Raw genomic sequence first — 26,273 nt, forward strand, 5'->3', positions numbered from 1 at the left:
GACCGACGCCCTTCCACTCTCACACACCTGCACATGTGCAATGTGCCACGTTTGTATGGACGTGGCCAGGGTCTGCCATCCACAGGGCAACCCGACGCCGGCCGAGCCCGTGTGTCTCAGGCTGCAAGTGTCGCAGGTGAGAGAATCCAGACAGGAACGGCAACGGCTGACGGGCATCGGGCACATTTCCTCGATAAACAGCCTTTTTACGTGCTGGCTTTGCTCCCAAGTCTCGGTGTGCAGCGCACACAGCCTGCTCAGTGCGGGACGAGCTAAGCGAGTCACGCACACACGTTCTACAGAGCACTGAGGCACGGCCCTGGACACAGACTCATCCAGCGCCACGCCAGCGAAGAGTGAGGATCTGCACTCAGGTGGGGCCACGATCGGAGGTGTGGACCACGATGACAAGCCCTTCCTGCACCTCCTGACAACCGTCAGGGGAGTCCACGGCGCGCCCCGCCCTCCTCGCCAGCCCCGCTTCTGCTGCACCCCATAAGTTTTGGTACGTTGTGTTTACATTTTCATTTGTCTCAAGATGTTTTTTAATTTCCTTTTTCATTTTTCCTCTGTTAAGGATCATGTTGTTTAGTTTCCACGTACTTGTGCATTTTCTGAAATTCTTCCTGTTATTGGTGTCCAGCTCATACCACAGTGGTTGGAAAAGATGCTCGATTTGATTTGAATCTTCTTAAATGTGTTAACCTGCGTCAGTGGCTGAGCACGTGACCGACCCCGGAGAGTGCTGTGTGTTTGAGCAGGGTGCTCTCCGAAGCCACTGGATGGCGTCATGCCAACGTCTGTCAGATCCATCTGGTCTGGAGGCGCAGCTCAAGTCTGACGCGTCCTGTTGACCCTCTGCCTGTAACGATCTCCCCGTTACTAAAACGGGGTGCAGAACCCCACTATCGCTGCGTGACAGCCGAGCTCTCCCTTCAGACCCACTGATGTTCCCGAATGTACCAGGTGCCCTGGTGCTGAGGGCATGTATATGACACATATATAATGAGGTCATACATATGACATGTATCGAATGTACACATGCATATGTGCAATCGTTTCGTCTCCTTGGTGGACTTACCTCTTTGCCATTACATAGTGGCTTTCTCTGTTTCATTTGCAGTTTCTAACCCAAAGTCTGTTTTCTCTGACATGAGCATGGCTGCCCCTGCCCCTGTTATCTACATTTGGTGGAACACCCTTTTTCTCCCTGCACCTTCCCCATGCATGTCCTTACCAGTGACGTGACTCTCGTAGGCAGCACACGCTTAGGTCGTGGTTTTTATCCAGCCAGCCACTGTCTGTTCATCGGGGAATTTAATCCTCTTACATTCATGATTGTTGGCAAGTAAGGACTTACTACTGCAATTCTGTTCGTTGTTTTCTGGTGGTTTTGTAAATCCTTTGTTCCTTTCTTCCTCTCTTGCTGTCCTCCCTGCGATTAGGTGATTTCTCCACAGGTACACTTGCCTCCTTACTTTCCATCTTTTGTGTATCTACTATAGGTTTCTGCTTAGTGATTATCATGAGGCTTACATAACACTTCTTACAATTATAACAAATTATTTAAAGGTGATAACAACTTAACTTTGATCACAAGAAAAACTCTACCCTGTTAATCACCGCCATTTAAATTTTTAATGTCACAATTTATATCTTCTTATATATTTATATCTTATATATATATATCTTTTTATATATATATCTTCTTTATATATATATCTTCTTACAATTTATATCTTCTTATATTTATATCTTCTTATATCTTCTTATGTATCTTCTTATATATCCTTTAAAAAATTACTGTAGCTATATTTTAAATATTTTTGTCTTTCAAACTTCATACTAAAGATGTAAGTGATTGATACTCCACCATTACAGTATTGGAGTATTCTGAATTTAACTGCGTATTTACTTTTACCAGTGGGTTTTGTACTTTAGTATGATTTCATGTTACTAATTAGCATTCTCTTCTCTCAGCTCAAAGAATCCCCCTTAGCATTTCCTGTAAGACAGGTCTGGGGTGACAGTCTTCCTCAGCTTCAGTTTGTCTGGGAGTCTTTTCCTCTCCATTGCTAAAGGGCAGCTTTGCTGGGTGCAGTCTTCCTGGGTGCCCTTTTTTTCTGTCGTCACTTTGTCATTCAGTTCCCTCCCAGCCTGCGGTTTCCACTGGGAAGTCTGGGGTATCACATGTCCCACACGTGACTTGCTTTCTTCCTCTTGCTGCTTTTGGGATCCTCTTTGTCTTTGATTGTTGACAGTTTGATTCTAATATGTCTCGGTGTCATCTCATTTGGATTTAACCTCATTGGAGACCTTTGACCTTCCTACACCTAGATATTTATATCTTTCTCCAAATTTGGAAAGTTTTCTATTATTTCTTTAAATAAGCTTTCAACCCCTTTTGTCTCTCTCTTTTCCTGCTTGGACACCTGGAACTCAAATATTTGTTCTTTTAATGCTGTCCCTTAAATCCCACAATTATTCTTCATTCCTTTTTATTCTTTTACTTTTTCTCCTCTGACTATATATTTTCAAATAAACTGTCTTTAAGTTCACAGATTCTGTCTTCTGCTTCATCAATTCTGTTGGTGATGTTCTTGTTACATTTTTCATTTCATTCATTATATTTTCCAGCTCTAGAATTTCTGTTTGATTTTTTTTTCACTTTCAATCTCTATTAAGTTTCTAATTTGGGTCACTTATTGTTTTTCTGATTTTAATGAATTGTTTCTCCATATTTTCTTGAAGTTCACAGAGATTTCTTAAAACAATTATTTTGAATTCTTAGGCCATTTGTATTTCTCAATTTCTTTGGAGTCAGCTACTGGTATATTGTTGTGTTCTTTTTGTAATGTTATGTCCTTGTGGTTTATCATGTTGCCTATTGCTTTACATTGATGTTTGAGCACTTAAAGAGGTATTTGCTCTAATCTCTGCATACTGGCTTATTTATCTGAGTAAGCCCATCACCAGTCAGCTTGCAGGGAGATTCTGGGCAGTTGTCTGGCAACGTCTGCCACTGAGTCATCAAGCAGGCTGGCCAGGTGCCAGGGTCAGCAGGTGTGTGGGCCTGGTGCCTGGGTCAGCGCGTGGGTGGGCCTGTTGTTTGGGTCTTCAGGGGTGGTCCTGGAGCCTGGGTCCATTAGGGCAGGCCTGGCACTGGGAGAGGCCTTATGCCTGAGTTTGAAGGGCCCAGCCAGGCATTGAGATAGGCCAGGTGCCTCAGTAGCAAAGGTGCTGGCCTGGGGGTAAGGGTGGCCTTGGAGCCATGGGGGGCCTAGACTCTGGGCTCTGGACCCTGGGGACTTGGGGACCAGCGTAGAGCCTGGGTCCCTGGAAACGGTCCTGAAGCTCAGGTTTGTGGGGATCTGTTCGGGGCTGGGGTCTACCAGGTCAGGCCTGAGTCTTAGGTCTGCTGGCGTATAGAGCCCAGGGCTAGTGGGGTGGGCCCACAGACCAGATCCTCTGGGCAGGCCTGGGGCCTGGGTCTGCAGGATTCCCCTTGGGGCTGGGACAGGCCTGAGGCTCAGCCCTTCGGTCCCAGCCTGGAGTCTGGACCCATGAGGCCAGCTCAGTGCTGGGTGTTACTGGGGTAGGGCCAGTTCTGGGGTTTGAAGCCAAGTCTGGCGCTCACTTCCCTCTCCTTTCCCCCACCGAGGGCCTACCTCTCCACATTGCGCTGCAAGGATCTGGAGGGGTGACGTGGAACTGTCCGTCCTACTCTCTGTAATACCTTTTTTTCTTGTTTTTGTGCTAATCTCAGGTGCTGTGATCTCTTGTCTGCTTTATTCAGCTCTTGTGAAGGCATTTTTGTGCATAGATTTTCAAATGGAAGTTTCTGTGAACGGATAACCAATGGAGAGTCCTGCTGCCACCTTGCTGACATAGTCTCTGAGCAATGCTGACTGTGTGCCTCTCTTTAAAAAGTCCAGGGAAAGGGGCGCCTGGTCCCCTAAGAAACCAAAGGATGAAGTGTGGGCCCTCTCTGCCCAAGGAGGAGAAGGAGGTCCAGCATGCTAAAACAGGAAGCAGAGCTGGGCGTTTCCATTCTGGGCAGGGAGGAAGTGTGGAACCACGTGGCAGGAGGCATCTCGAAGGTCTTCATCCTACTCCATTTGACAGCGGTGTAACCACGGCCATTTATACGTACTTCCCAACTTCCAAGATGCATTCACCAATGTTCAACTTTTTGATCCTCACCACTTTTTAAAACGTGAATCTCTCTGTGCTCTTAATGCTTTGCATTATTTAGGAGGCCTGATCGTTCTCCTACTTGAGGACTCTGGGGATGTTTGTGATGCCACCTACTCTTCCCTTGATAGACAGTGGTGTGACGCAGGCTGCGCACACTTGCAGATGTGGGGAAATGAGAAGGGTCTCACTTGCTGGAGTGTGTTCATTTTGTTTTGGCTGGTTGGCACTTTTCAGTGTAAGCTCTGGGAGCTGTTCTCTGACCCCAAGTTTTGGTGAGTAAACTGGATCTGGGCTGGTTTCTAAGGCTTCACACAAAGGCATCTGTCCACGTGGTTTACGTCCTGAAATGCCAAGTGTGCTGGAGCAAGCAAAGTAGAGTCCTGCGGTGAGAAACAGAGCAGAGCACGCTAGCCTGAGCCGGACGGCACCGCTGTCATCATCTGCCCAACTTATTGTTTCTGATTTGTAATAATTTTTAGGGGCTCAATACGGTGTTAAAAGAAAGTCTCTGTCTGCACCAATGTTCCCGCACTTTGTAACTCAATTCCTGACTTCAAATGAAAGTGACTTCTTCATAAAGCCCTGCCATTTACCCACGTGGCCAGCTGCCACCACCGCAACTCCGCGGAATCACAAGAAAGTTTAACTCCCGAAGAGAGAGATGAAAGAAGGAGAGAAAGAGCAGGAGGAGGGTAAATCCATCTCCAAGACGAGAGGCCCAGACATCAATTTGTAATTATCTGCCCACACGAGTCCAAAGGCTTTTATTTGATAAGGCAAGTAATACACAAGCCTGTGATGTGAATTATTTCAAAGAATAAAAGCCTGATTGTCTCCATGACCTACATAGCTTTTAGTGAGGCTGAAGACAAGATTACATCCATGCAGCCACAAATGGATCACGCCTCTCCCACCTCCCGGCTCCTTTCAGAAATGCCAGGGTTCTCCGCACCATCTGGGAAGCTTCCAGGCTTCCGCAGGTCTCAATTTCCTCCTCTGTTGATACATCTAATTCTCCTGAGGACGAAAGCCCTTTGTGTCTGAAATGAAGCCTCTATTAAACAAAGCCCGCCCCACTCCGGGGTGTTCAAAAGCAGATGGAGCCGCCTCCCACGGCGGCTTTTCCATTAACGCTAACAAGTGCCCCGACTCAAGCTTTTAGCTTTTTAAGTTTTAAATAGGGATGGAGTCTGCCCGACCCCCATACTTTAAAATTAAAAGGTAAAGCCTGTGGTTTACATCAGAAAAAAAGCAAGCTTTTAAAGCATTCAGAGGTAAGCCATCTAGTTTTAAACCTAAGAGCGGTGCAGTCATGCGTCACTTAACGCCGCGATGGGGACGCATTCTGAGAAATGTGTAATTGGGCAATTTTGCCATCATGCGAACGTCGCGGAGCACACGTGCACGCACGCGGCCGGCGCGGCCACTGCACACCTGGGCTGCACGGCGTGGCCTGTTGCTCCTGCGTGGCGCACCTGTGTCGCGGGTTGCTGTGCTGAGTGCTGCAGGCAACTGCAACACAGTGGTAAGTGGCTGTGTGTCACACAGCTCTAAACATAGCAAAGGCACAGTGAAAGTAGGGACCGAGGACAAAAAGGCCACCTTGTACAGGACGCTCACCACGAGTGGAGCTCGCAGGACCGACGCCGTGCTGAGTGAGTCCGTGTGAGTGCGTGTGAGTGAGTGAGAGTGCATGTGAAGGCCGGGACGTCCCCGTGCACAGCTGCAGACTTTGCAAACACTGTGCTCCCAGGCTACGCTAAATTTATTTAAAACTATTTTTCCTTATTCAATAATAAATCAACCTTTAAAAAGATACTTTTTTACTTCATAAACTTTTTAATATTTTTTAACTTTTCGATTCATTTGTAATAACATTCAGCTTAAAACACAAACATATTATACAACTGTACAGAAATATTTTATTTCTTTATATCTTTATTCTATAAGCTTTTTCTCTATTTTAAAAATGTGGGGCTTTTTTACTTTTTAAACATTTTTATTAAAAACTAATGGAAAAGCCCACTAGGCCTATGCCTGCTTGGGGTCGCTGTCCTCACCTCCACACCTCGTCCCACTGGAGGGCTTTGCGTTGGTGACAATCACGGAGCTGTCACCTCCTGTGACAACAAGCCCTCCTTCTGGACCTCCTGAAGGACCTGCCTGAGGCTGTTTTACAGTTAACTTTTTTTATAAGCAGGAGTAAAATAATGATTTTAAAAAAGTGTAAACTGGGCACGGTGGCTCATGCCTGTCATCCCAGCACTTTGGGAGGCCAAGGCAGGAGGATGGCTTGAGCCTAGGAGTTCCAGACCAGCCTGGGCAAAATAGTGAGACCCTATATCTACAAAAAATACAAAAATTAGCCAGGCATGGTGGTGTACCACCTATAGTCCCAGCTACTGGGGAGGGAGGCGGGAGGATCGCTTGAGGCCCAGGAGTTGGAGGTTGCTGTGAGCTGTGATGACGCCACTGCACTCCTGCCTGGGAGACAGAGTGAGACCCTGTCTCTGTCTCTCACACACACAAATGTGTGTACATAGACAGAGAGTGGACATGTAAGCCAGTAATATCTGCTATCCTGTGTCAGTTGGCGTGCTTACACCAGCAACACCACGAATGTGAGTGATGCTCTGAGCCACAACTTTAGGGACCGCTACACTGTCACTAGGTGACAGGAATGTTCCAACTTCGTTATAATCTCGTGGGACGACCACCGCGTACCTGGTCCCCCGCTGACTAAAACACTGCAATGTGGCGCATGGCTGCATATAGTTTAGCAATATTTCTTGAACCTACGAGAATATCTAAGCATCTTCTGATAGACAATAATTTTTTTCTGAAATACATATAAACAAGATTGATTTTGGTTTGCCCTAAATGTGACGAAATTGCACGAGAGCTCATTGTTCTCGTTCCTGGCATCTGTGCTCGTAGTAAGTCTTTCGTATAAATTAAAGGTTTACTCGGGTGTCAGCTGATCGCACCCTGGCCTGGAGGAAGGAAGTTCTGTTTCCTGCGTCTACTGTGCCTTGAGTGGCACAGCTCCCAGCCGTCGGCTCCTCATGGACATCACGCTGCGGCAACACATACACACCTGACAGCGAGGCGGGCAGAGCAGAGAGAATTTGCGGTCACGCAGGTGAGGGAGGGAGGAGCCCCCCAGTGAGGACACTGCGAGGTAGGAAGGAGCCGTGAGGGCACACAGGGGCACAGGTGGCCGGGAAGTGGGGCTGCTTCATTTCCGTTCCTTTGGCTCCACCACCATCACTGGGATCTGCTAAATGCTGCCTGTCCGGGCACCAGGCTGCATTTTCAGAATGACCTTGTTCATTAATGTCTGATTGCAAACTATCAAACTGGCACTTTCCAACTTGCTTTGGCCCATTATCAGATACCATGTAGATAGAGATGGTTAGTTAGCTAAACAAACAGGAAAAGCAGTTTGTGCTGAATAGTCTAAACCCTCTTGTCCCATCCCACAGACTGACGGTCTATGCCGAGGCAGCAGACCAGGCCAACCGTGCTGCATGTGTCCACAGAGCTCCACGCCAGCCGCCCACTTGGGTCCAGGGAGGACCACGGCTTTGCGCACACAGCTCTTGGAGAACCCTGCGAACAGGGCAGGCTTGGGGGGGGGGGCTGGTCAGAGGGAGAGACCAGTGGGAGAGACCAGCAGACATGACCAGAGGGCGATGTTCTGAGAGTCCTCAAACACCACAGAAAATGCGAGATCTGTACACTGAAAGATATACAAGGGGTCTTCAAAAGCTCGTGGAAAGGAGAAAACTGCAGGGAGTTAAGAAATGGTTTGCTCGTACAAATTAGCTCGTACTGACATCATGAGGCCTCTGAGCAGGATCCAGTCCGGGGCGCTGGAAGGACAGGGCAGCAGTTTGAGAAGGGCCCTGCCACTGCAACATCAATTCTGCTAAAACGGAAGAATGAACATCCCAACTTTAAGCTGGGGTGGGAGAATGGTGAAATCGTTGATGGTGCTTTGTGCAAGGTTTATGGGGAAAAGTCCCCAAACCTATCAGCAGTTCACAAATGGGCAACTCGTTTTAAGGGACGAGATGACACTGAAGATGAAGCTGCAGCAGCAGGCCTGCTACATCATCCATTTGCAAGAAAAACTCCTCGTTCGCGCCTGATTGAAGAGGGCCCACGACACACAGCAGGAGCCACAGCCAACGCCACAGGCTCTGGGCTGGCCCGGCTCACACGGTTCTGCCTGAGAAGCCACGCCAAGCACCCCGTCCATGCCAAGGTGCAAGCCCTGCCCCCAGGGCAGCTGACGGGAGCGGGCTCTCCGTGGACGTTTAAACAGTGGCACCCACACCCTGAAGTGCATCTTTTAAGAACTGTAACAGGAGACAGGATGTGGCTTCCCCGGCGTGACCCTGAAGACATAGCACAGTCACAGGGGTGGCACCAGGAGGAGGGCGTGGCCAGTCAAGAGCAAAGGTCACGGCAACGGTTCTGGGGGGTACTCGAGGCGGTTTGCTTGTTGCTTCTCTGGAGGCCCAAAGAGTGACGAGGGCTGCTTGTGGTGAGTGTCTGAGAAGCTTTGGCAGGAAATCACAAAGGAAAGCTTCGCCCGAGTTCTTCTCCACCACCACCTCCTGCTCAGTCCTCGGCACTCAGGGCGGTTCTGGGAGTGTCACCAGGAGGTCCTCAGGCAGCCCCACAGTGCCGATCTGGCTCCTTCTCTCTGCTTCTTGTCGTCTAGTCTTAAAAATTCTGTAACCTATGCCCATTTTCCTCCAGCAAATGTAAACATTGGCTGAGTAACTGCCACCCCACACCCTACCCTGGACTCTCAGTCCTTTAGGGCTGGACTGACCGGCTGGTGACGTTACCTGCAAAAACGCCTAGAACTTAGTAGTGCTTTTGTTGGGAAATAAAATGTGGTGTTTTTCCCTTTTCCTCCCGTCTTTCCGTGGACTTTCTGCCGTCGCTCGTGTGCCTCACAGGCCGACTCCACTGCTGACAAGGCGGTGGGAGTTCTGGGGACCCTCAGAACAGGCCCAGGGGGCTGCACAGCACGTGTGAGCAGCCCCTGATGTCCGGACGCCAAAGAGCTTAGGACGAGCTTCTAAAAATCGATCCTACTTTCTATGTAACTGCAGAACTGTTTTCTCTTCATTTCAGATTGATCGGCACTCAGAAGTGGCTGCCAGCTCCTTGGCTTTCAGTATTTCTGTCCGGTGGGAGCAGCATGGGGGTCCGTTCCGAAGAAACATTTTGGCATGTTTGTTAATTCTAGTTTCAGTTAATAACCTGTAAGGCACCCAAGTTTAAGCTTTTTTTTTTAAGTTAATGGGGAAATTTGAGACACAATACCAATACTTTAGGATTTTGGTCTTGGTGTTTTTACGAAATTCTAAGGCCTTGATTTAAATCTTTCATTGTATTGTGATTTCCTCTTAGGTATATTGCGCTAAGTGAAACTTGTCAAATAAATCTTCCTTTAAAAAAATAAAAAGAGAAAGAAAAAGGAACTTTGTTCAAAGGAACTGCCAGAGACACTTTCAGAGTGAAACAGCCCGTTGCCATGTCAACAACGTTGCCAAGTCGGTCCTTTTGTCTCCGCAATGCTCCGCTGACGCTGTGCTTAACTCCACCCTTCGTTCTATGCTACAGACAGCGGCATCTTTCCAGGGAAAGGTCTTCATTTATTACCTACTTCTCCTTTGATTAAAAAACCCTCCAGTAAAGACGGGGCCTTCAGAGTCATTAAGGACATGCCCTCAGCGAATACCATCTTAGACACAAATGCAGTCAGAACGTTTCTTATAAAACAAAAGAGAATCGTCAATGTTAACCGACGGTAGTTTTGCAGAGTATAAGATCACCATGCGCACATGCACGTGTTTAAAATAACGCTAGTCTGCTTGACCGTATATCCCAATTACGAAGTTTCCTCCCACGTGTACTTGGGGAATGTCACAGTAGGATGGTTTGTGGACAGAATAGATTCCTACCACGAATGCGGACCACTCTCACTGACATTACAAAACCATTTTTTTTATTTAAATATACGCATATTCCAACAAGTATAGACCTACTCAAGTTTTTCATACCTTTTGGGTCACTTATTGGTTTATAGTGGTTTTTTCCCCGTAATTTCCTTTCCAAATTTCTTAGAACAAAGTCATTAATAGTATTCTCTTATGATTTTTTTAACTCAGTTTACCTATAGTGACATTCCTCTCTTTTCCAATAATCACGTATCTACACCCTTTGTTAGTTGGTCAAACAGGTCTGTCTGCTTTCCAAGTCTTTGCAAAGGACTGGAGGGTTTTTCCTTTGTGTTCTCCTCCTTGCCATTATTTCTTTTTATCTATTTCACGATTTCCTGCTCTCTGACGTCTTTATTATGAAATGCTATGTGCATACAAAAAGGGACAAAACAACACAAGGGTCCCTCATCCAAAATGCCGGGGCCAAAAATGTTTCGGATTTTGGAATATTTGCATATACACAACGAGATGTCTTCAGGACGGGACCCAAGTATTAACACAGAATGCATTTACATTTCAAATACACCTTATACACATAACTGAAGGTGGTTTTACACACTATTTTTAATAATTGCGTGCACGAAACAAAGTCTGCGCACCCTGAAGCATCAGAAAGCGAAGGTGTCAGGTGAGGAATTCTCCACTTGAGGCACCACACTGGAATTCAAAATGTTTGTGATTTGGAGCATTTTGAATCTTGGATGTTGAGACTACGAGACCTGACCTACAGCCTGTAGTGACCACGCTGTCCCTGAGACACAGTTGGAGCTGAGACACAGTCCAGCGCTGCTCTCTGGATGCAAGTCTTCCTCCAGAGCTAACAGCCATGCCAATACCGTGTCTGGCGTCCCATGTAGCACGCGTGTATGGGCCTCTACGACATGCGGTGTGGGCTTTCTGTCGTAAACTCGCACAGTCCCCTGCTGCAGGGACTCTGTCGGAACCTCGCTTCCTCGCTCCACATGACGCTCGCGGCAGGCGTGGATGCCGCTGCGGGGTCACGTGTGGCGCTAACCAGCCCCCGGCTGACGCAACTCAGGCTGCTTCCACTTTGTTTACAATACACATGACATGTTACAATACAGGTGACATGTTACAATACACGTGACATGTTACAATACACGTGACATGTTACAATACAGGTGACATGTTACAATACACGTGACATGTTACAATACACGTGACATGTTACAATACACGTGACATGTTACAATACACGTGACATGTTACAATACACGTGACATGTTACAATACACGTGACATGTTACAATACATGTGACATGAGTGCGACCATCTTTCCTGGTGCACAGACACAACAATGTGGAGCATATAACCAGAAACGGAAGGATTCTCACTCAGTATTTTTGTTGCCAAAGAGCAGCCCAAACGCTGTGTCAGCTTTGTCCACACGTGCCCCACCTGCCCTGGACACTGGCTGGCACGCGGGACAGCCACATCCTCTCCTTCCTGCCAGTCTTGTCGTCGGTGACCCACGCGCCCCTCCCTCCGAGGGCTGGGCACGAGCTCTCCCCAGAGGGTCAGGGACGGGTGCCCGGTGCCGTCCCCTCTCAGGAACCCGACCCCCAGCTGCCTGGCAGGCGCCCCCGGCACTCAGGAGGGGGACGGTCAGAGCGGCGTGTTCTCACCGGGTCGCAGCTGCAGGCTGGTTCCCCTGCCTGGCCAGCAGAGCTCCGCTCACCCACAGTGTCAGTGCACAGCACCCCCAAACCCACATAGCAGTGAAGGGGCCCAGCCATGTCACGGCCCTGCCTCGGGCCACCAGCCTCCCTGCAAGAGGCCCTTTCCTCGGGAGGGGTCGGGAGCGGCAGCGGTGAAGGCTGAGTGCCCAGCAGCCAACACCAGGGGCTGCAGAGTGTGGGGACTTGGGGTTCACGCCATCACAGAGCCCTCGCCCCGACCCCGTGGAGGGTTTATGCGCGACTCCCGTGAGCTGTGGGTTGAGGGCTGCTGGTGGCGGCACGTGAACTCCCAGCCCTGCCCGGCACTCAGGCTGGCGGGATTTGGGGCACTCAGTGCCATGTCCGGAACCTTCCTCCTCCCTCCCATCTGGCGCTCAGCGCCTCAGGGCACTGACTGCCTCCCCAGGCGGGCCCAGAATCCATGAGGAAAGGGACAAGCCGATGGTGATGCTCTTCCTCCCACCGTGCTGAGGTCCTACATAAATCCACGAGACTCTGAAACATGCGGCTTCCCACAGCAATCGGAGGAGACTGGTTAGGTTCACCCTGAGGGTCCCGCCTGGCCGATGGTGCCACCTCCCTGAGGACATCTCTGCCCTGGAATTCCATCAGGGAACCATAGGGATGAAGATGGCGACCCACTGTGCTCTATGTGCCGTCGGGTGACAGGCTTTGTCTGGGTGTCCCCAGTCACGACAGGAAGTAGTTATAATACAATGTCACTTCCACGGCACGCCTCTGCTAGAAGTCAGGTCGGTTAAGTAACAGCAAGAAAAACACGTTTGCTGTCAGGAAACGCCATCTCTGTGCATGTAAACCTATGGCTCTGTCCCCAGAGCAGGGCTGCGGCCTTTGGACCCGCCTCCTGGGAGCCCAGACCGGGCCCTTCCTCCCTTGTGCAAGCCGGACGGACCGTCCCCGACAGCTTCAGCAGATGCAGAAATCGACACAAGGAATAAATCAGCGTGAAGAACGCCCGTGCTTCAGACACCGCCGCTTCCACGAAGTTCTGTGGATCTCGCTTCCCGGTGCGATGGCCCCATCCCCACGGCCACTTCCTGAGCAGGACATGGGTTTCTGCTCAACAACTTCCAGTTTTCCGAGGAATGGAACCACGGCAGCGCCAGCTCCTTCGTGGCAGTGCGGTGTGAACAAGTGGCGTCAGCGCCGGCGACTCTGCCTGGGTGGGCGGGAAAGCTAAGAAGGATCGTGCGGGAAACACTCCGTAGCATCGTGGTGTCACCCTCTGTCTTGGAAGCCCACGCAGCCAAAGACCTAATCGCGTGAACCGCGCATGGTGCGTTCTCCTGGCCCCACCCAGAAGGACAAGGAGCAGAAGGCGAGAGAGAAGGGCGAATGGACTCCTCCTTCAGGAGCACCTGCCGCGGGTACTGCCTCACCTCTCACGAGGACCAGGGAGAGCGCAGGGGAAAGGACACGGTTGGCCACAGGAAGTGAGGAGTGCACGTGGCTGGAGAGAAGGCCCGGGGTGCCGGGAGGTCCGGGAGACGCAGGCAGACCCTGCAGGGCGTCAGGACCCAGCTCACAGCGGGACTTGGCCTGGAGCCTGGCACCACCCCACAGAGCAAGCGGCCACGCTGGGGCTTCCCCACGCCCAGCTTAGCACCCCAGCTCAGCCTCTGCCCCCCGACAAGCAGGGCTGGAGAGGTCCCTCTGTGCGCCCACGAGTAGCCTCCATGCCATGTCCTCCAACCCGTGTTGGCCCCAGTATCTCTTGACCCCTCTGAGGCTCAGTCTGTCTTGCCCGTCTGACCTTCAAACCCCGCGCGACAGTCTCCTGCAGGCTGACCCCACCCCTCCACCTCCTCCTCCTCCTCCTCCTCCTCCTCCCTTCCCACCCTCCACACAGAGCCCCTGCGGGCAGAGCAGCTGACAGTCGGGGCTCCCCGGCAGCTGCCCCCCAACTCTCAGTTCCTCCCCGGGAAGCCTCTCTGGGCCAGGCCGGCTTCCCTGTGCTCTGCCCGGCCTGACGAACAGTTGTCAAGTCGTGGCAAATTACAGGCCTGTCCTAGAAAGGCCCTTTCCAGAACACGGCGCCGCACGGCTCGTGGGGCCAGGCAGGCAACACAGCCCCTTTTCCTTTTCCAAGAAACACGCTCTCCCAACGTCTGACAGCTAAAAATGCTCGTGTTCCGCGAGGACACCAGGGATGTTTTGGCAGCGGGCAATTTCTGTCACTGTGAACCACGGAGAAAGCCTCTGAAATTGAGATGTGGGTCAGCGAGGAAGCCAGTTCGCTAACCGAGGTCCACTGCACAGCGACAAACGCAAAAGGACTGTCATCACAAGGGACAGATCAGCTGTGGGGTTTTCCAGTCCTGCAACACCGGGCTCTGTCCACAGCCCCTGAAGGGGGGGCTTAAAGCGAACTGCCCAAGACCCTGACGTCATCTGCCCCAGTGGCTGGGGATGGCACACAGGACGGGGACAGCACACGGGACAGGGACAGACACGGGACGGGGACAGCGCACGGGACATGGACAGTGCACGGGATGGGGACAGCCACAGGACAGGAATGGCACACAGATGGGGACAACACACAGGATGGGGACAGCACACAGGACGGGGACAGCCACAGGACAGGGACAGCACACGGGACAGGGACGGCACACGGGACGGGGACAGCGCACAGGACATGGACAATGCACGGGATAGGGACAGCCACAGGACAGGAACGGCACACAGACGGGGACGGCACACAGGATGGGGACAGCACATGGGATGGGGACAGCCACAGGACAGGAATGGCACACGGGACAGGGACAGCACACAGGACGGGGACAGCCATAGGGCCGGGACGGCATACGGGACAGGGACGGCACACAGGTCGGGGACGGCACACAGGTCGGGGATGGCACACGGGACGGGGACAGCGCACAGGGCAGGGCTCCCAGCCCACGAGTCACACAGGGCCCTGTTCGAGCAGCTCCGCGTCTCCGTCCATGCGCGGCTGTCAGTGACTTGACACAGCTGATGATTTTCCCTCTGAACTTGTGCTTTGTGCGAGACGCAGCAGGAGCACTGGTAGAGGAGTCACCCACAGCCTTTGTTCCACCACCCCTCCTCGGCGCCACGCAGAGCCCCAGCGCCCCAGCCAGGGGCTCAGCGAGACCCACTTTTCCTGGGAACGGGCCCGTCCAGCCTCAGTGTGGCCCCGGGAGGCCAGAGCCTCCGTTTGCCAGAAATCGCTGCAGACGCAGAAAGCGGCAAAGGGAGCTCCGCTACTGGGCCTTAGAAAGACCAGTCACGTGAGCTCGGGCCACGGAGTCACCGTGTGACCCACTGCGGTAGGGACGTGACACATCACCCATCAGCAAGGGTGGGCTGCACAGGGGACTGGGCTCGGTGGGCCCTGAAGACCCCAAGGTTTGCACCAGGACGTGCCCCAGGTGCCCTGGCCCACGCTGCTCCATGCCCCCTCCTGCCCACCTGCAGCTCGGACACACGGATGATCCCCTACGGACGCTGGGACCAGGGGCTCAGGCCCTGCCGGCAGATGGTCTGCAGGAAACTTTGCGTCCAAGTGGACGGCTACGGCGCCGTGGGCGGGGCTTCGGTGGGACGGTTAGGAACTCAGCAGAAACCCGACTGGAAAATTAGTGATGAGAACATCTGGGGAAGAGATACATTAGACCTCTCCAACAGGTGCAAAGTGCCAGATGTGTGTGTCCCACGTGAACGCTCACCAAGGGGTGGCCTCGGCAGAGGAGGATCTTTGCAGTCAGGTAGGCAGGACGGCCCTTTCGGCGGGCACCACTCGGCCTCCCTCCCCGGCCACCACTGTCGTCAGCCAGCGGGCTCACGGACAGAGAGGCCATGGCGGCATGGATGGAGGTCACGCTTGGGCTCAGGGACACGGACTCCACTCACCACCGCGTGCCTGTCTGCCAGAAGCAGAGAGCAGTGCCGTACCCCGGCGTGGCACCGTCCCACGTGACCAGACAGCCTGGGCGGGTTTATGCAGAGAACCACCTCGACGTGGAAAGGCAGCGTGTTGCCCTCCTGGATTAGACACTCACTCCGGGGTGGATCTGCCTCCCTGCACACGGTGCTTCTGCCACAGCCACATGCGTGTGCTCACAGATTACCATGTCCGCGTCACGGTGTCCCGCACAGCGTTGCTCTGACCCGGGGCTCACTGGCAGCCCAGGAAGTGCAGCCAGACTCACACCCAGGATCCCCGGCCTCGCCCGGAAGCTGGGCTGTCAGAGAGGGGAGGCTTTGAGGCCACAGCTGCGGCGCCGGCCGGGCAGCGATGCCTACGGGCTAGGACGAGGCTCTCAGGAGGCTGCCGCGCTCTGCTCACTGCCGACACCTGGGCCGTCCTTGCACAGCCAGGACTCGCAGGGCGGGAGCAGGGGTGGGACAGGGAGGCGCCATCACCATCACCATCACCCCCAGTGCCCACAAGGAAGGTCACTGCTTCCTGTCCCCCGACTTTGTGCCCTGGGGTACTCTGCAGACTTTGCAAAGTCCTCCAGACTCTGCAGCCTGGGGGGTCTCAGGTCCAGAGGGATCAACTCGGCCTCAGGAGACACGGCAGTGACGCCCTGACCTGGGAGTTCCCGAGCCTCTGCATCCGCAGGGGAAGGCGGGCTCATGGGACACAGGAGCGACCCCGACCGTCCGAGCAGCCTGAGTGGCGGTCACACAGTGGTGCTCCAGAGAGCGACGTCAGGAACTCGAGGAACCTCTCTGCACCCCACGTCTCCTGAGAGGCCCTGAGGACCCAACTCAGGCGGGAACGCCAGGGACAGGCAGGAGGGAAGGTCCACACCCCCACCCTGCTGGCAAGGGACCGGGCGTGAGCCGCGGCGGGATTCCTCACTGAGGGCAAGGGGAGCCTGGGACGTGCAGCGAGGAAGGTGGGTATCGACAGGCTGTCAGGTTACGAGTCTCCTCATTCTGACACGAGCACGCTGTGCACGTGGAATTACAGAGTACGGTGGCGTGCTCCCTGTCCCGTCCCCTCATGCTCTAAGGCGAGGCGCGTCACTACCTTTGCGTTAATGTTTCACTCTTTGCAACATTCACACGGTTAACTCTGCCCCTCCTGTCACAGCTACGGGCGTCGCAAGGGAGCACAGGTCCGCCGGGATGAGGATGCTCAGAGTCCTGTCCTCTCTTGGGGAAGGGCCGCAGGACGCCCTCCTCCCACAGCCGAGGCCCTGAGGATGACACCCGGGAGAGGTCACCTGGCTCCACAGCTCTGCGGGACACGCCCCTCTCGCAAGCACACAGGGGGTCTCCCAGCGGTTCTGCTTCAGCCTCCACATGTGGGTGGCTCTTGGGGGACAGGTGCGCCCCGGCTGAGACACGAAAGAACTAACGCGATTCATCCTGCAGAACTGCCCAGAGCACACTGCGGACTCCCCAGAGGAGGAGCAAGGGAAGCCGCATCCCCTGACTTGCTGGGCCACAGACTCCGTGTGGGGCCCTCGTGGGGCCTGAGAGCGCAGTGGCCCTGAAACGCAGGCGGGCTGCAGCCCAAGACCGCCATCCCCTGGCCCCACCGCCAGGCCGGGTTCCCCCCGGGCAGATCATGCAGGTCCTGAGCCAGGTGTGGGGCGAGTAACTGGCTCCATGTTACAAATTACACACATGATACCATTACACAGGATACGAATTGTGTGTATAAAAAATTCCATATGATTTAAAAATTATTATAATATTTAAAATTGCCTTCCTTTTTCCTTCTCACCCTGCGTAAAACAAGATTGCCTTCGTAGCACCCTGGGACATAGGTGCCAGGAATCTCTGGCAACGACATTGCAAAATGAAGACCGCACGATGATGCCAGAGGTGGATTTTCTCAGGGCACCCGAGTTGGATGCGGTCAGGCCAAGGGGAGCCCCGATCCCGGCTGCCCCACACCAGCCACCTCTGCCGCGGCAGCCTGGGCCCTCCTCCTTGCAGTGTGAGAAGAACCGTGACTCCTGTGAGGCCCAGGCCCGGCGCCTCCCAGCCGAGCCAGCACAGTGAGGGCCCTCCACCCACCTGCCCGCCCTCCCGCCACAGCCCGCTGACCAGCCGCTCCTCGCTCCTCCCCACCCGAGGCCGGGCCCTGTGGCGCAGCCTCTGCCAGCGCCGGTGCGGGGAGCCGCCCTACCTGTGCGCGAGAGCTTCTGCCAGGTGCCTCTCAGGTGCTGCAGAGCCCCTGGGGACAATTCGTAGCGGTGGACGTCTGTTGCCGGGAACTTCTGGCACCTTCCGAACACGCCATCTGTGAGGACAGGAAGGCAGAGAGAGAGCATGACACCGTGTTTGCAGAGAGCAGGAAGACACCCCAGGGCCCCACGGCACGTTCCGACGCGCTGTCGGGGAGCTGTGGGCAGCCTCGGGGACCCGTCGGGACGCAGAGCCCTTGCAGGTGGCGATTTGCTTTAAACAGCTGAGCCCACGGGAGACACACCACGGAGCAGAGAGAACGGACGCGGATCCAGCGTGGTCCGAGCGCTTCCATTCCCCTTTTCCCGGCCTACCCTCCGATCTGTAACTTCACATTTTTGGTGTGAAACTTGCTCCTGACCACTTGGGCACCAAAAATTAAAGTCAGTGACATCTGGGGCCAGGTCTCCCGACGGAAAACACCACGCCCAGGACGCATAAATGTTAACTTGCAGAAACCGAGAGGATTTGCAGGATTTGCGGTGGGTCTTTCTCGCGGCTATGTGGGGGGCCCAGGCCTTCCGGGGCGGGAGGGGAGGGGGCGCGGGAACACGAGGCGGAGGCGGATTCATTTAGCTCTGTCCCGTTTGTCTGCAGTGACAGACTCTGCTCATCAACATCCTTTCAAGCCACACCTTCTAATTAATTTGGGCCCTAATTAGTCTTTACTCTGTGAATTGTTCACTTTGAGACAAGCTTCCTGTGGGGCTTCAAACATTCAAATCACCTTCTCTGGTGCTCACAAAAGGCCGATTCAGGCCGGGCCTCACGCCCAGGGCGGCAGCTGCGCCGCAGTGGAGGGGAGAATGGCTCCTTTTATTGTTCACGACAGTTTCCTCGCAGGGTGGCTGAAGAAGCCATTCAGATGCAACAAGTTTAATTAGCAGAGACACATTTGCAGGGCCGGGGCGGCTCGGTAATTGCCAGCCTGATACTACGTGTACGCTCAGGCAACGGGCCGCGTGAGCAGAGGAAAATAATCTTAAGTGCCGCGAGCGCCCTGCGTTTCCATGGGCTGCGCACGGCCGGAGCACAGGGAGGACGGGGCCAGCTGCTCCCACAGGCGCACAATGCCTGGGGGGTCGGGTTCCCGCGGCTCTCCCTCCGCGCTGCCCACCACACGCACAGCCCTCTGTCCCAGGCACTCCTGAGACCTGCGCAAAGGCCACACAAAGCCCCAGGGGAGGGTGGGGCGTCCCTGTCCTCGCTGGGTGCCTGACAGCAGCACGGAGTCCCTGCCCCCCAATTTGTCCAACACGGAGAACTCCATGCATGGGGGAGGGCAAGAGAGAGAAAACAAGGACCTGCTGAAAACACACCTAGGATTTTTATTCTATTTCTCCGGTGCAATCCCTGCAAAGTAGAACCAGGCGACACGTTAGGATGGCCCGACCCCCGTGCCCCGCAGGGAGGAAGCCCAAGGCCCATGTCAGGCCCAGGCCTGGAGGCCATGGGAGGACAGAAGTGGGTTTCTGGGCTCCCAGCTGGGCTTCACCAGAGACCACGGACCTGAGCCGGAGCCAGCAGAGCCTTCTGACCTGCGATGCGAACACCCCACACGTCTGCACGGACGTGACAGGCCGTGCCTGGCACCGCAGCTGGCCTGGCGCCCATGCGCCTTAGCAGGTGACCCAGGAGCTGCCCCCAGTGGAGTGGCCGGGGCGGGGCAAGAGGGGCCGAGTCACCTTCCCAAGGACACTCGACGTCATTCAGGTTTTCATAAAGAAAAACGGCCAAAGACGATTCCTATTGATTTTGGAACTTTCCAAAAATCTATTATTTCTCTTCTAAAACATAAGAGCATCATTCTCTAAACTTGGCTTCTTGCATACAATATTATACATACATTCTCTAGATTTTCTTAAAGCCTCTCTTTCAAACGTGTATTTAGGACATATATAGAAAAATATATATATACGTGTGTGTTCAAAACACTATTTGTGGCCGGGCGCGGTGGCTCACGCCTGTAATCCTAGCACTCTGGGAGGCCAAGGCGGGCGGATTGCTCAAGGTCAGGTGTTCGAAACCAGTCTGAGCAAGAGTGAGACCCCGTCTCTACTATAACTAGAAAGAAATTAATTGGCCAACTAATATATATAGAAAAAATTAGCCAGGCATGGTGGCACATGCCTGTAGTCTTAGCTACTCGGGAGGCTGAGGCAGGAGGATTGCTTGAGCCCAGGGGTTTGAGGTTGCTGTGAGCTAGGCTGACGCCATGGCACTCAGTCTAGCCTGAGCACCAAAGTGAGACTCTGTCTCCAAAAAAAAAAAAAAAAAACAAAAAACACTATTTGTACTTTCAGAATTAGTTTTAGCTAGTAATTTTAGCTATTTGAAAGTTGAAATAAACTAACCATTGACTCTCTCTCACACCCAGGCTGGTGGAGACAGACGCCGTCCCCAGGGTGTCTCTCATAGACTATTTCTCACAGCAGTTTAGATTTATAGGAAAACTGAGTGGCAGGCACAGTGGTTTCCCAGGGACACTGACACACACGGCCCCCTGCCAGTCCCCATGGAGGGCGCATTTATCAGTCTGTGGACACACGTGGACACGTCGCCACCTGCAGCCCACAGCTCCCCTGGGGCCTCCTGGTGCTGCACAACCTGTGGGTCTGGACAGACGGACAATGACACGTGTCCTGTGTGCCCGAACTCTGCCTGCTCCTCCTTCCCTCCCCCACCCCCAGCGAGCCCTGGTCTGTCACCTGTCACCGTGCCCACAGTTGGCCTTCTCAGAGTGCCCTACAGCTGGAACCTGCAGCTATCCAGACGAGCTTCTGTTACTCGACAACGTGCATTTCAGTTTCCCCCGAGTCCTCCCGCCGCTGGAGAGCTCTTTCTTTTTGGTGCTGAATAACATCATCGTCCGGACGCACCTTTCGTTTACCTGCTCACCTGCCCAAGGACATCCTGGCTGCTGCCAGGCTTCGGCAATTGTGAATAAAGCTGCTACGAATGTCCACGTGCAGGTTTCTGTGCAGACGAAAGTTTTCAACCCCTCTGAGTAAATGCCAACGAATGTGGCTGCGGGACGGCACGGGAAGAGCATGTTTAGTTCCAGGAAGTTGCCAGGCCGTGGTGCACGGCAGCTGCGGCGGCAGCGAGAGCCCCAATGCTCACATGCGGGCGGCTCTGGCGCCGTGGTGCCCGTATGTGGCCGTTGTGACAGGCGTGGTGACATCCAGTGCACTTTTCAACAGAGAAATTCATCTCTTCGCCGTGTTGAAAGGATACCATAGCACGCGTGTCCTTTATTCTAACAAATAATTGCTAGCAAGGCCTTTTGGCGTGACATGACCAGAGCAGAGAGCCTGGAAGACCCCACAGCCTGCACACATGTTCCCCACCACACTCCCTAATTTAAGGGGCCACAGTTGCTGGATTTCCCTAGATGTGGGTACACATCTCATAGTGAAACTGAAAATCAAGGACGTTCCTAAATATATTTGGTAGATTTTTTTCAGTGGCCGGAATTTTGAAACTGCTGCTTTGTTCTCCCCGAGTCCCTGGCTGGTAGACGGGACCCCAGAGAAGTTTCTAAGGAAACAGTAAAGACCAGACGGGAGACGGAAAGAGGAAACTTAAATCAGGAAAGCGTCAGCGTCAGTGTAACCGAGATGCAGGCGTGACGCTGAGGGCGGCCCACGCAGCAGAGTTGCCGGAGCAAAGTCTAACCAGCCCCGGCTCCAAAACCCCCCGAGAAGGGACACAGCCCGACTCGCCCCACAGGCCTATGGTCTCATCTCCCCTACAGCTGCCTGGAGCTCCTCGTCTCTGGGCCTCATCTCCTGCACGGAGCCCTCTGAGGCTCCTGCCTCGGTATCCCCAGCTGCTCACCGCCAGAGACCCCCACTTTCACGGTGCCCAGAACCCCTGTGAACGCTCTGCTGCCTTCTGCTCCCTGTTTGTTTCCCCGCGCCGTGGCCCCGCCACCCAGCCCGCCAGTCCACATGGCCACGTGGCCCCGTACAGCAGAGGCTGGGGCCTCCGAGCCTGGGAGACCCTCGGAACCCGGATCCGGGTCCTTCTCTTCTCCCAGAGCTGGCGTTTCACAAGCATCCTTGATCCTGATTCCACTACTGGAAGTTGTGCACATAGTAGGAGCACCCACAGAATCACAGCCTGAAAACAGAGAGATGGGAACAGGTTCTCCAGCCCCCCCCCATAGCCAGCCATGGTCACCACCAAAAACATGTGTACTCGTGTGTACATATATGTACAGACACACGCAGGTACACATGTGTGCCTCTAACACCTGTTCAACTGCCAAACCTACTGTGTGAGATAAGGCTGCTGATGCTACAACGTCATAAACTCACAGCAAACAGAAACCCACGCACCGCTTATCCACCAAAAACAGTGTCACCCCCTTTCCCGTGTTCTCCCCGCGACTGTGCTGCCTCGTCCTTTCTGTTGCCAACATTACCTGCGCACTTGGGAAGCCCCTTCCCACCTGACGAGCTGGTCCCCATGCATGCGCCCTCACTCTGGGGACCTCTGCCCCCTGCCCTCATCCCGCACAAGGCTCTGCTCTGCTCTGGGTCGCCCTTGCACGGACGGCCAGACAGGGGCACGCGCCCAGGCAGACACCACGGCTGCACCCTTGGGAGCCCCCAGGCATGTGCACAGCAGACGATCAGCCACTGCTCGGCGGTAACAGCACACGGGCTATGTGAGGGGCAGGCGCAGGCCTCGGTGAGGGTCCCGACCTCCAGGTCAGAGGCTCCCTGGGGAAGCGGCGTTTGGGTTGAGGAACAAAGAGCGACTCACAGGAGGATGACAGGAACATTCCTGGCAGACGGGATACTCTATGTACAGGAGGGCCCCCACGCTGGCGGTGGCAGGGACCGAGACGCTGGAAAACACTGAGGCCATGACCCTGGAAGGCGGCAGGACCCCAGCGCCAGAGCTTGGACCATGGGGACAGCTTCACGCTGGTCCGTCCACCAGGCAGAGCCTGAGGGCGTTGGAGGCACTGGCCTGGCCGAGGAGCTGGGGCCGCCAGGGTGCTCCCGGCAGGTGGGGCTCTTGGCTGCGTTTGCATTTGGAACCAGATCTCCCGGTGGGCGGTGGAGACTGCCAGGAGCCCCCCGGAGGTGAGAGCAGCAACGAGGACAGTAGCTGTGGAGACCAGAGACTCGACAGACTGGGAGGCGCTGGGAGGTAAACCCGGAGGACACACACATACACATGTGCAGTCACACGTGCAAGCATGTGCTCTCCCTCCTGCAGGGCACGGAGAGGCTCTCGAGTAAAGGGAATGTTCTGGGAGATGATCTGACAGGTGTCTGTTTTCTAGAGCAGGAGGGAATACTTCTTGCCACCCCTGCTGGGAGAGGCTGGGATACACCAGCCTGGGGCTCCAAGGGGAGGGCGCCACCTGGCCCCTGTGGGCAATGACAACAGCACCCACGGCCGTGGCCGTCTGACAGGCAGACGTGCTCTGAGCCTCGGTGAGCTCAGGGGAATGAGGTGTCCCCACGTCCCCAGGGTCCTGGACCCACCCCCCTCGCTGTGCAGACCAGAAGGCTGGACGCCTGCCCTGGGGCCCCGAGGGGATGGCACTGAGGGCAGAGAGGAGGGACAAGGTGCTCAAAGCAGACGGCCACCCCCTCTGCTCACCGGGCTCAGGACAGCTGACACCAGAGTCACAAGGAGCAAGATCTGTCGGAGACGGGTTTACGGACCTGACCACAGGGTAGAACTGGGTGCTCAGTTTCTTCCATTTGAAAGAGAAAATACTGAGTTTTGTTGGGTTTTTGGAAGAATATGAAAAGACAGCGTTTTAATCTTGTTTGTTCATTTGTTCTCCCCAGCGCTCGGAGGAGTGCTGCCACACAGGCGAGGTCGTTTCCTCTCATAAACGTCACTGTCACCTGAACATGACACAGGCCTGTCTCGGCCTCCGCAGGGACCCACGTCTCGGCCCCCTTCAGTTCTGCCTCGTCTGTGGGGCTGCACGTGCTCCCCGACCTACCCCACACAGGTGTGCACATGCACACTCATTCACACGTGCACAAGATTTCATACACTTCTCCCACGCACAGCACGTCACATACATACACACACTCACATTCTCACAAGCCCACATGCACACCCAACATGGGCACATGCCAATGCATGCACATGCTCACACATACATGTGCGCATGCATTTGTTCATGCACAAAAACATGCACACTCACATGAGCATACACATACACACGTGGAGCCATACATGCAAACATGGATGCACAAAGATGAGCATACACTCACATACACAAATTCTACGTATATACACACCCACACGTGCACACGCTTTCACACGTGCACTCTCACACACACGCTCCACACCTTCAGGCCACCATCTCCCTGGGGCACCCTCAGAGCTGTGTCCACAGCTGGGACACAGGCCTTGCCCAGTAGGGACTAAAAAGCAGTGAGTGACTCGTGGCTTCTCTGCCCACCCGCCTACTGAAACTGAGATGCCCACGGACGTGTTTAACACCATCCGCCAGGAGCCTAATCTGTTGGAGTCTCACGTAGATTCAGAGTCTTCACCTCCTGGTAATGACTCCTCTGGATGAAGGACTCCCTGGGGACCAAATCCAGGGATTGACGGGGACGTCCCCAGGAGGGGCGGGTGTGAGCCTGTTTTCCCAGGCTGCTCTGCACCCCCCACCCCCACCCCGCTTGGGCCCAGAGGGCCGACTTCCCCATGGAGCCGGTGCTCCTAGTGGGCCTCTGCTCTGGAGAGGAGGCGGCTCTGCTGCCCAGGTCCCTCCGGCGGGCCGCAGCCCTCACGGGTGCTGAGCCTCCACCTCCTGTGACTCTCAGAGGACGGCCCAGAATCACGCCGGGCCACCAGAAAGCCATGGCTGAACCGGCTGGCTTTGGTCTCCTGCCAGAGAAGCTGCACTTGGGTGACAGGCGCAGGCTGCGCTCAGGACGTCCTGAACAGCGGCCAGGGACTCGTGCATCTGCCAAGAAACGTGGCTCCTGCACTACCTGACATCTCTACTGGGAGATCCGCAGAGAGGCCCCGGACCCCAGGGCCAGGGGTGTCTTCCTTCCCCCAAGTGACTCCGCTGACCCGGAGGGCGCTGCTCCGCCGCCCGCGGCAGGGACCGACCTGGCCGCTCAGTGAGGCTCTTAGGGCACCGGCTTCAGGGAACAGACCGTCCCCTTTTCTTTACCTAGTTTTACTTACCATGTGTCTTTTTTCACGTTTCTTCATTATCTATCTAGCGAGACATCATAGGACCTGGGCACTAACAGACACATGATCACCTAACTCAGTATTTAAAGTGGGGTGATTGGCTTCGGGCACCGTTCATGAATCAGTGCCACGCACACACCTGTTCAATCATTTGTGCAAATAGTTTATACAGGTAAATAACATGCACGTAAAAACTTAGCTCCCTGGGATCGCTGAGAACAGAGTTCTTGATTTCTGAGCAAGAAGAAACAGGCACGAGAGGAGCCACAGCACTGGCTCTTTGCAGGAGAGGGTGTGCCGGGGCCGTACGCAGTAATCGCAGGCAGGTGAGAGCCAAACTCGAAGTCCTGCGGCACACACAGACCCAGGCAGGGGTGGAGGACACGCGGCATTCCCTGGGCTGCGCAGGCATCGGGCTGGTTTCTTTCCCTAATCACAGAACAATGGCCCGTGACACCTGTTCAGGTTTGGGGAACACTGTATACAGTAAGCATCACGCACATTCACTTGCTTGTAAAGCACCAGCAGGCCCCCCGGACCACAGGAAGGAGGCGCAGTCCCAGGAGCACAGGGGCGGAAGGCAGCAGGGCCGGGGCATCCTAAGAACGTGACCTGGAGCTCAGGGGCAGTGAAGGCTGCCGGGTGCAGGGTGGCTCGTCCCAGCGAAGCCAGGTCCCCTCCCAGCAGCCCCGAGGAGGCTGTACCCCCACGTCCAACCTCCCTGGGCTGTCTGCTACCTCCCGCCAGGTAATGACACTGCTGCGCTCTGTGTGCTGGCCCCGCTCCCTCCCTGCTGACCTCCAAACCTGAGGCCATGATCACCCTGGGCCATGAGGACAGAGCAGCAGCAGTGACCCCTGGTGGCAGAATCCTGCAGCGCCAGGCTCCTGCTGGGAGGACAGCAGAGCAGGCGTGACCTGGGCCTGGCCACGGCCTGGGCTCTGCCGGGTGCAACCTGGGG

At 54.5% G+C, this 26,273-nt stretch overlaps 1 protein-coding gene across 1 annotated transcript in view; it reads right to left on the reverse strand.

The window, feature by feature from the left end:
- Positions 1-26,273, reverse strand: part of PTPRN2 (protein tyrosine phosphatase receptor type N2) — a 595,476-nt gene that overhangs the window by 476,502 nt on the left and 92,701 nt on the right. The window contains exon 3 of the mRNA XM_076006762.1: positions 18,054-18,167. Coding sequence (XP_075862877.1) covers positions 18,054-18,167 — 114 coding nt within the window. The remainder of the gene's footprint in view (positions 1-18,053; positions 18,168-26,273) is intronic.

The sequence above is a fragment of the Microcebus murinus genome, chromosome 9, assembly GCF_040939455.1.
Source record: "Microcebus murinus isolate Inina chromosome 9, M.murinus_Inina_mat1.0, whole genome shotgun sequence".
Classification (NCBI taxonomy): domain Eukaryota; kingdom Metazoa; phylum Chordata; class Mammalia; order Primates; family Cheirogaleidae; genus Microcebus; species Microcebus murinus.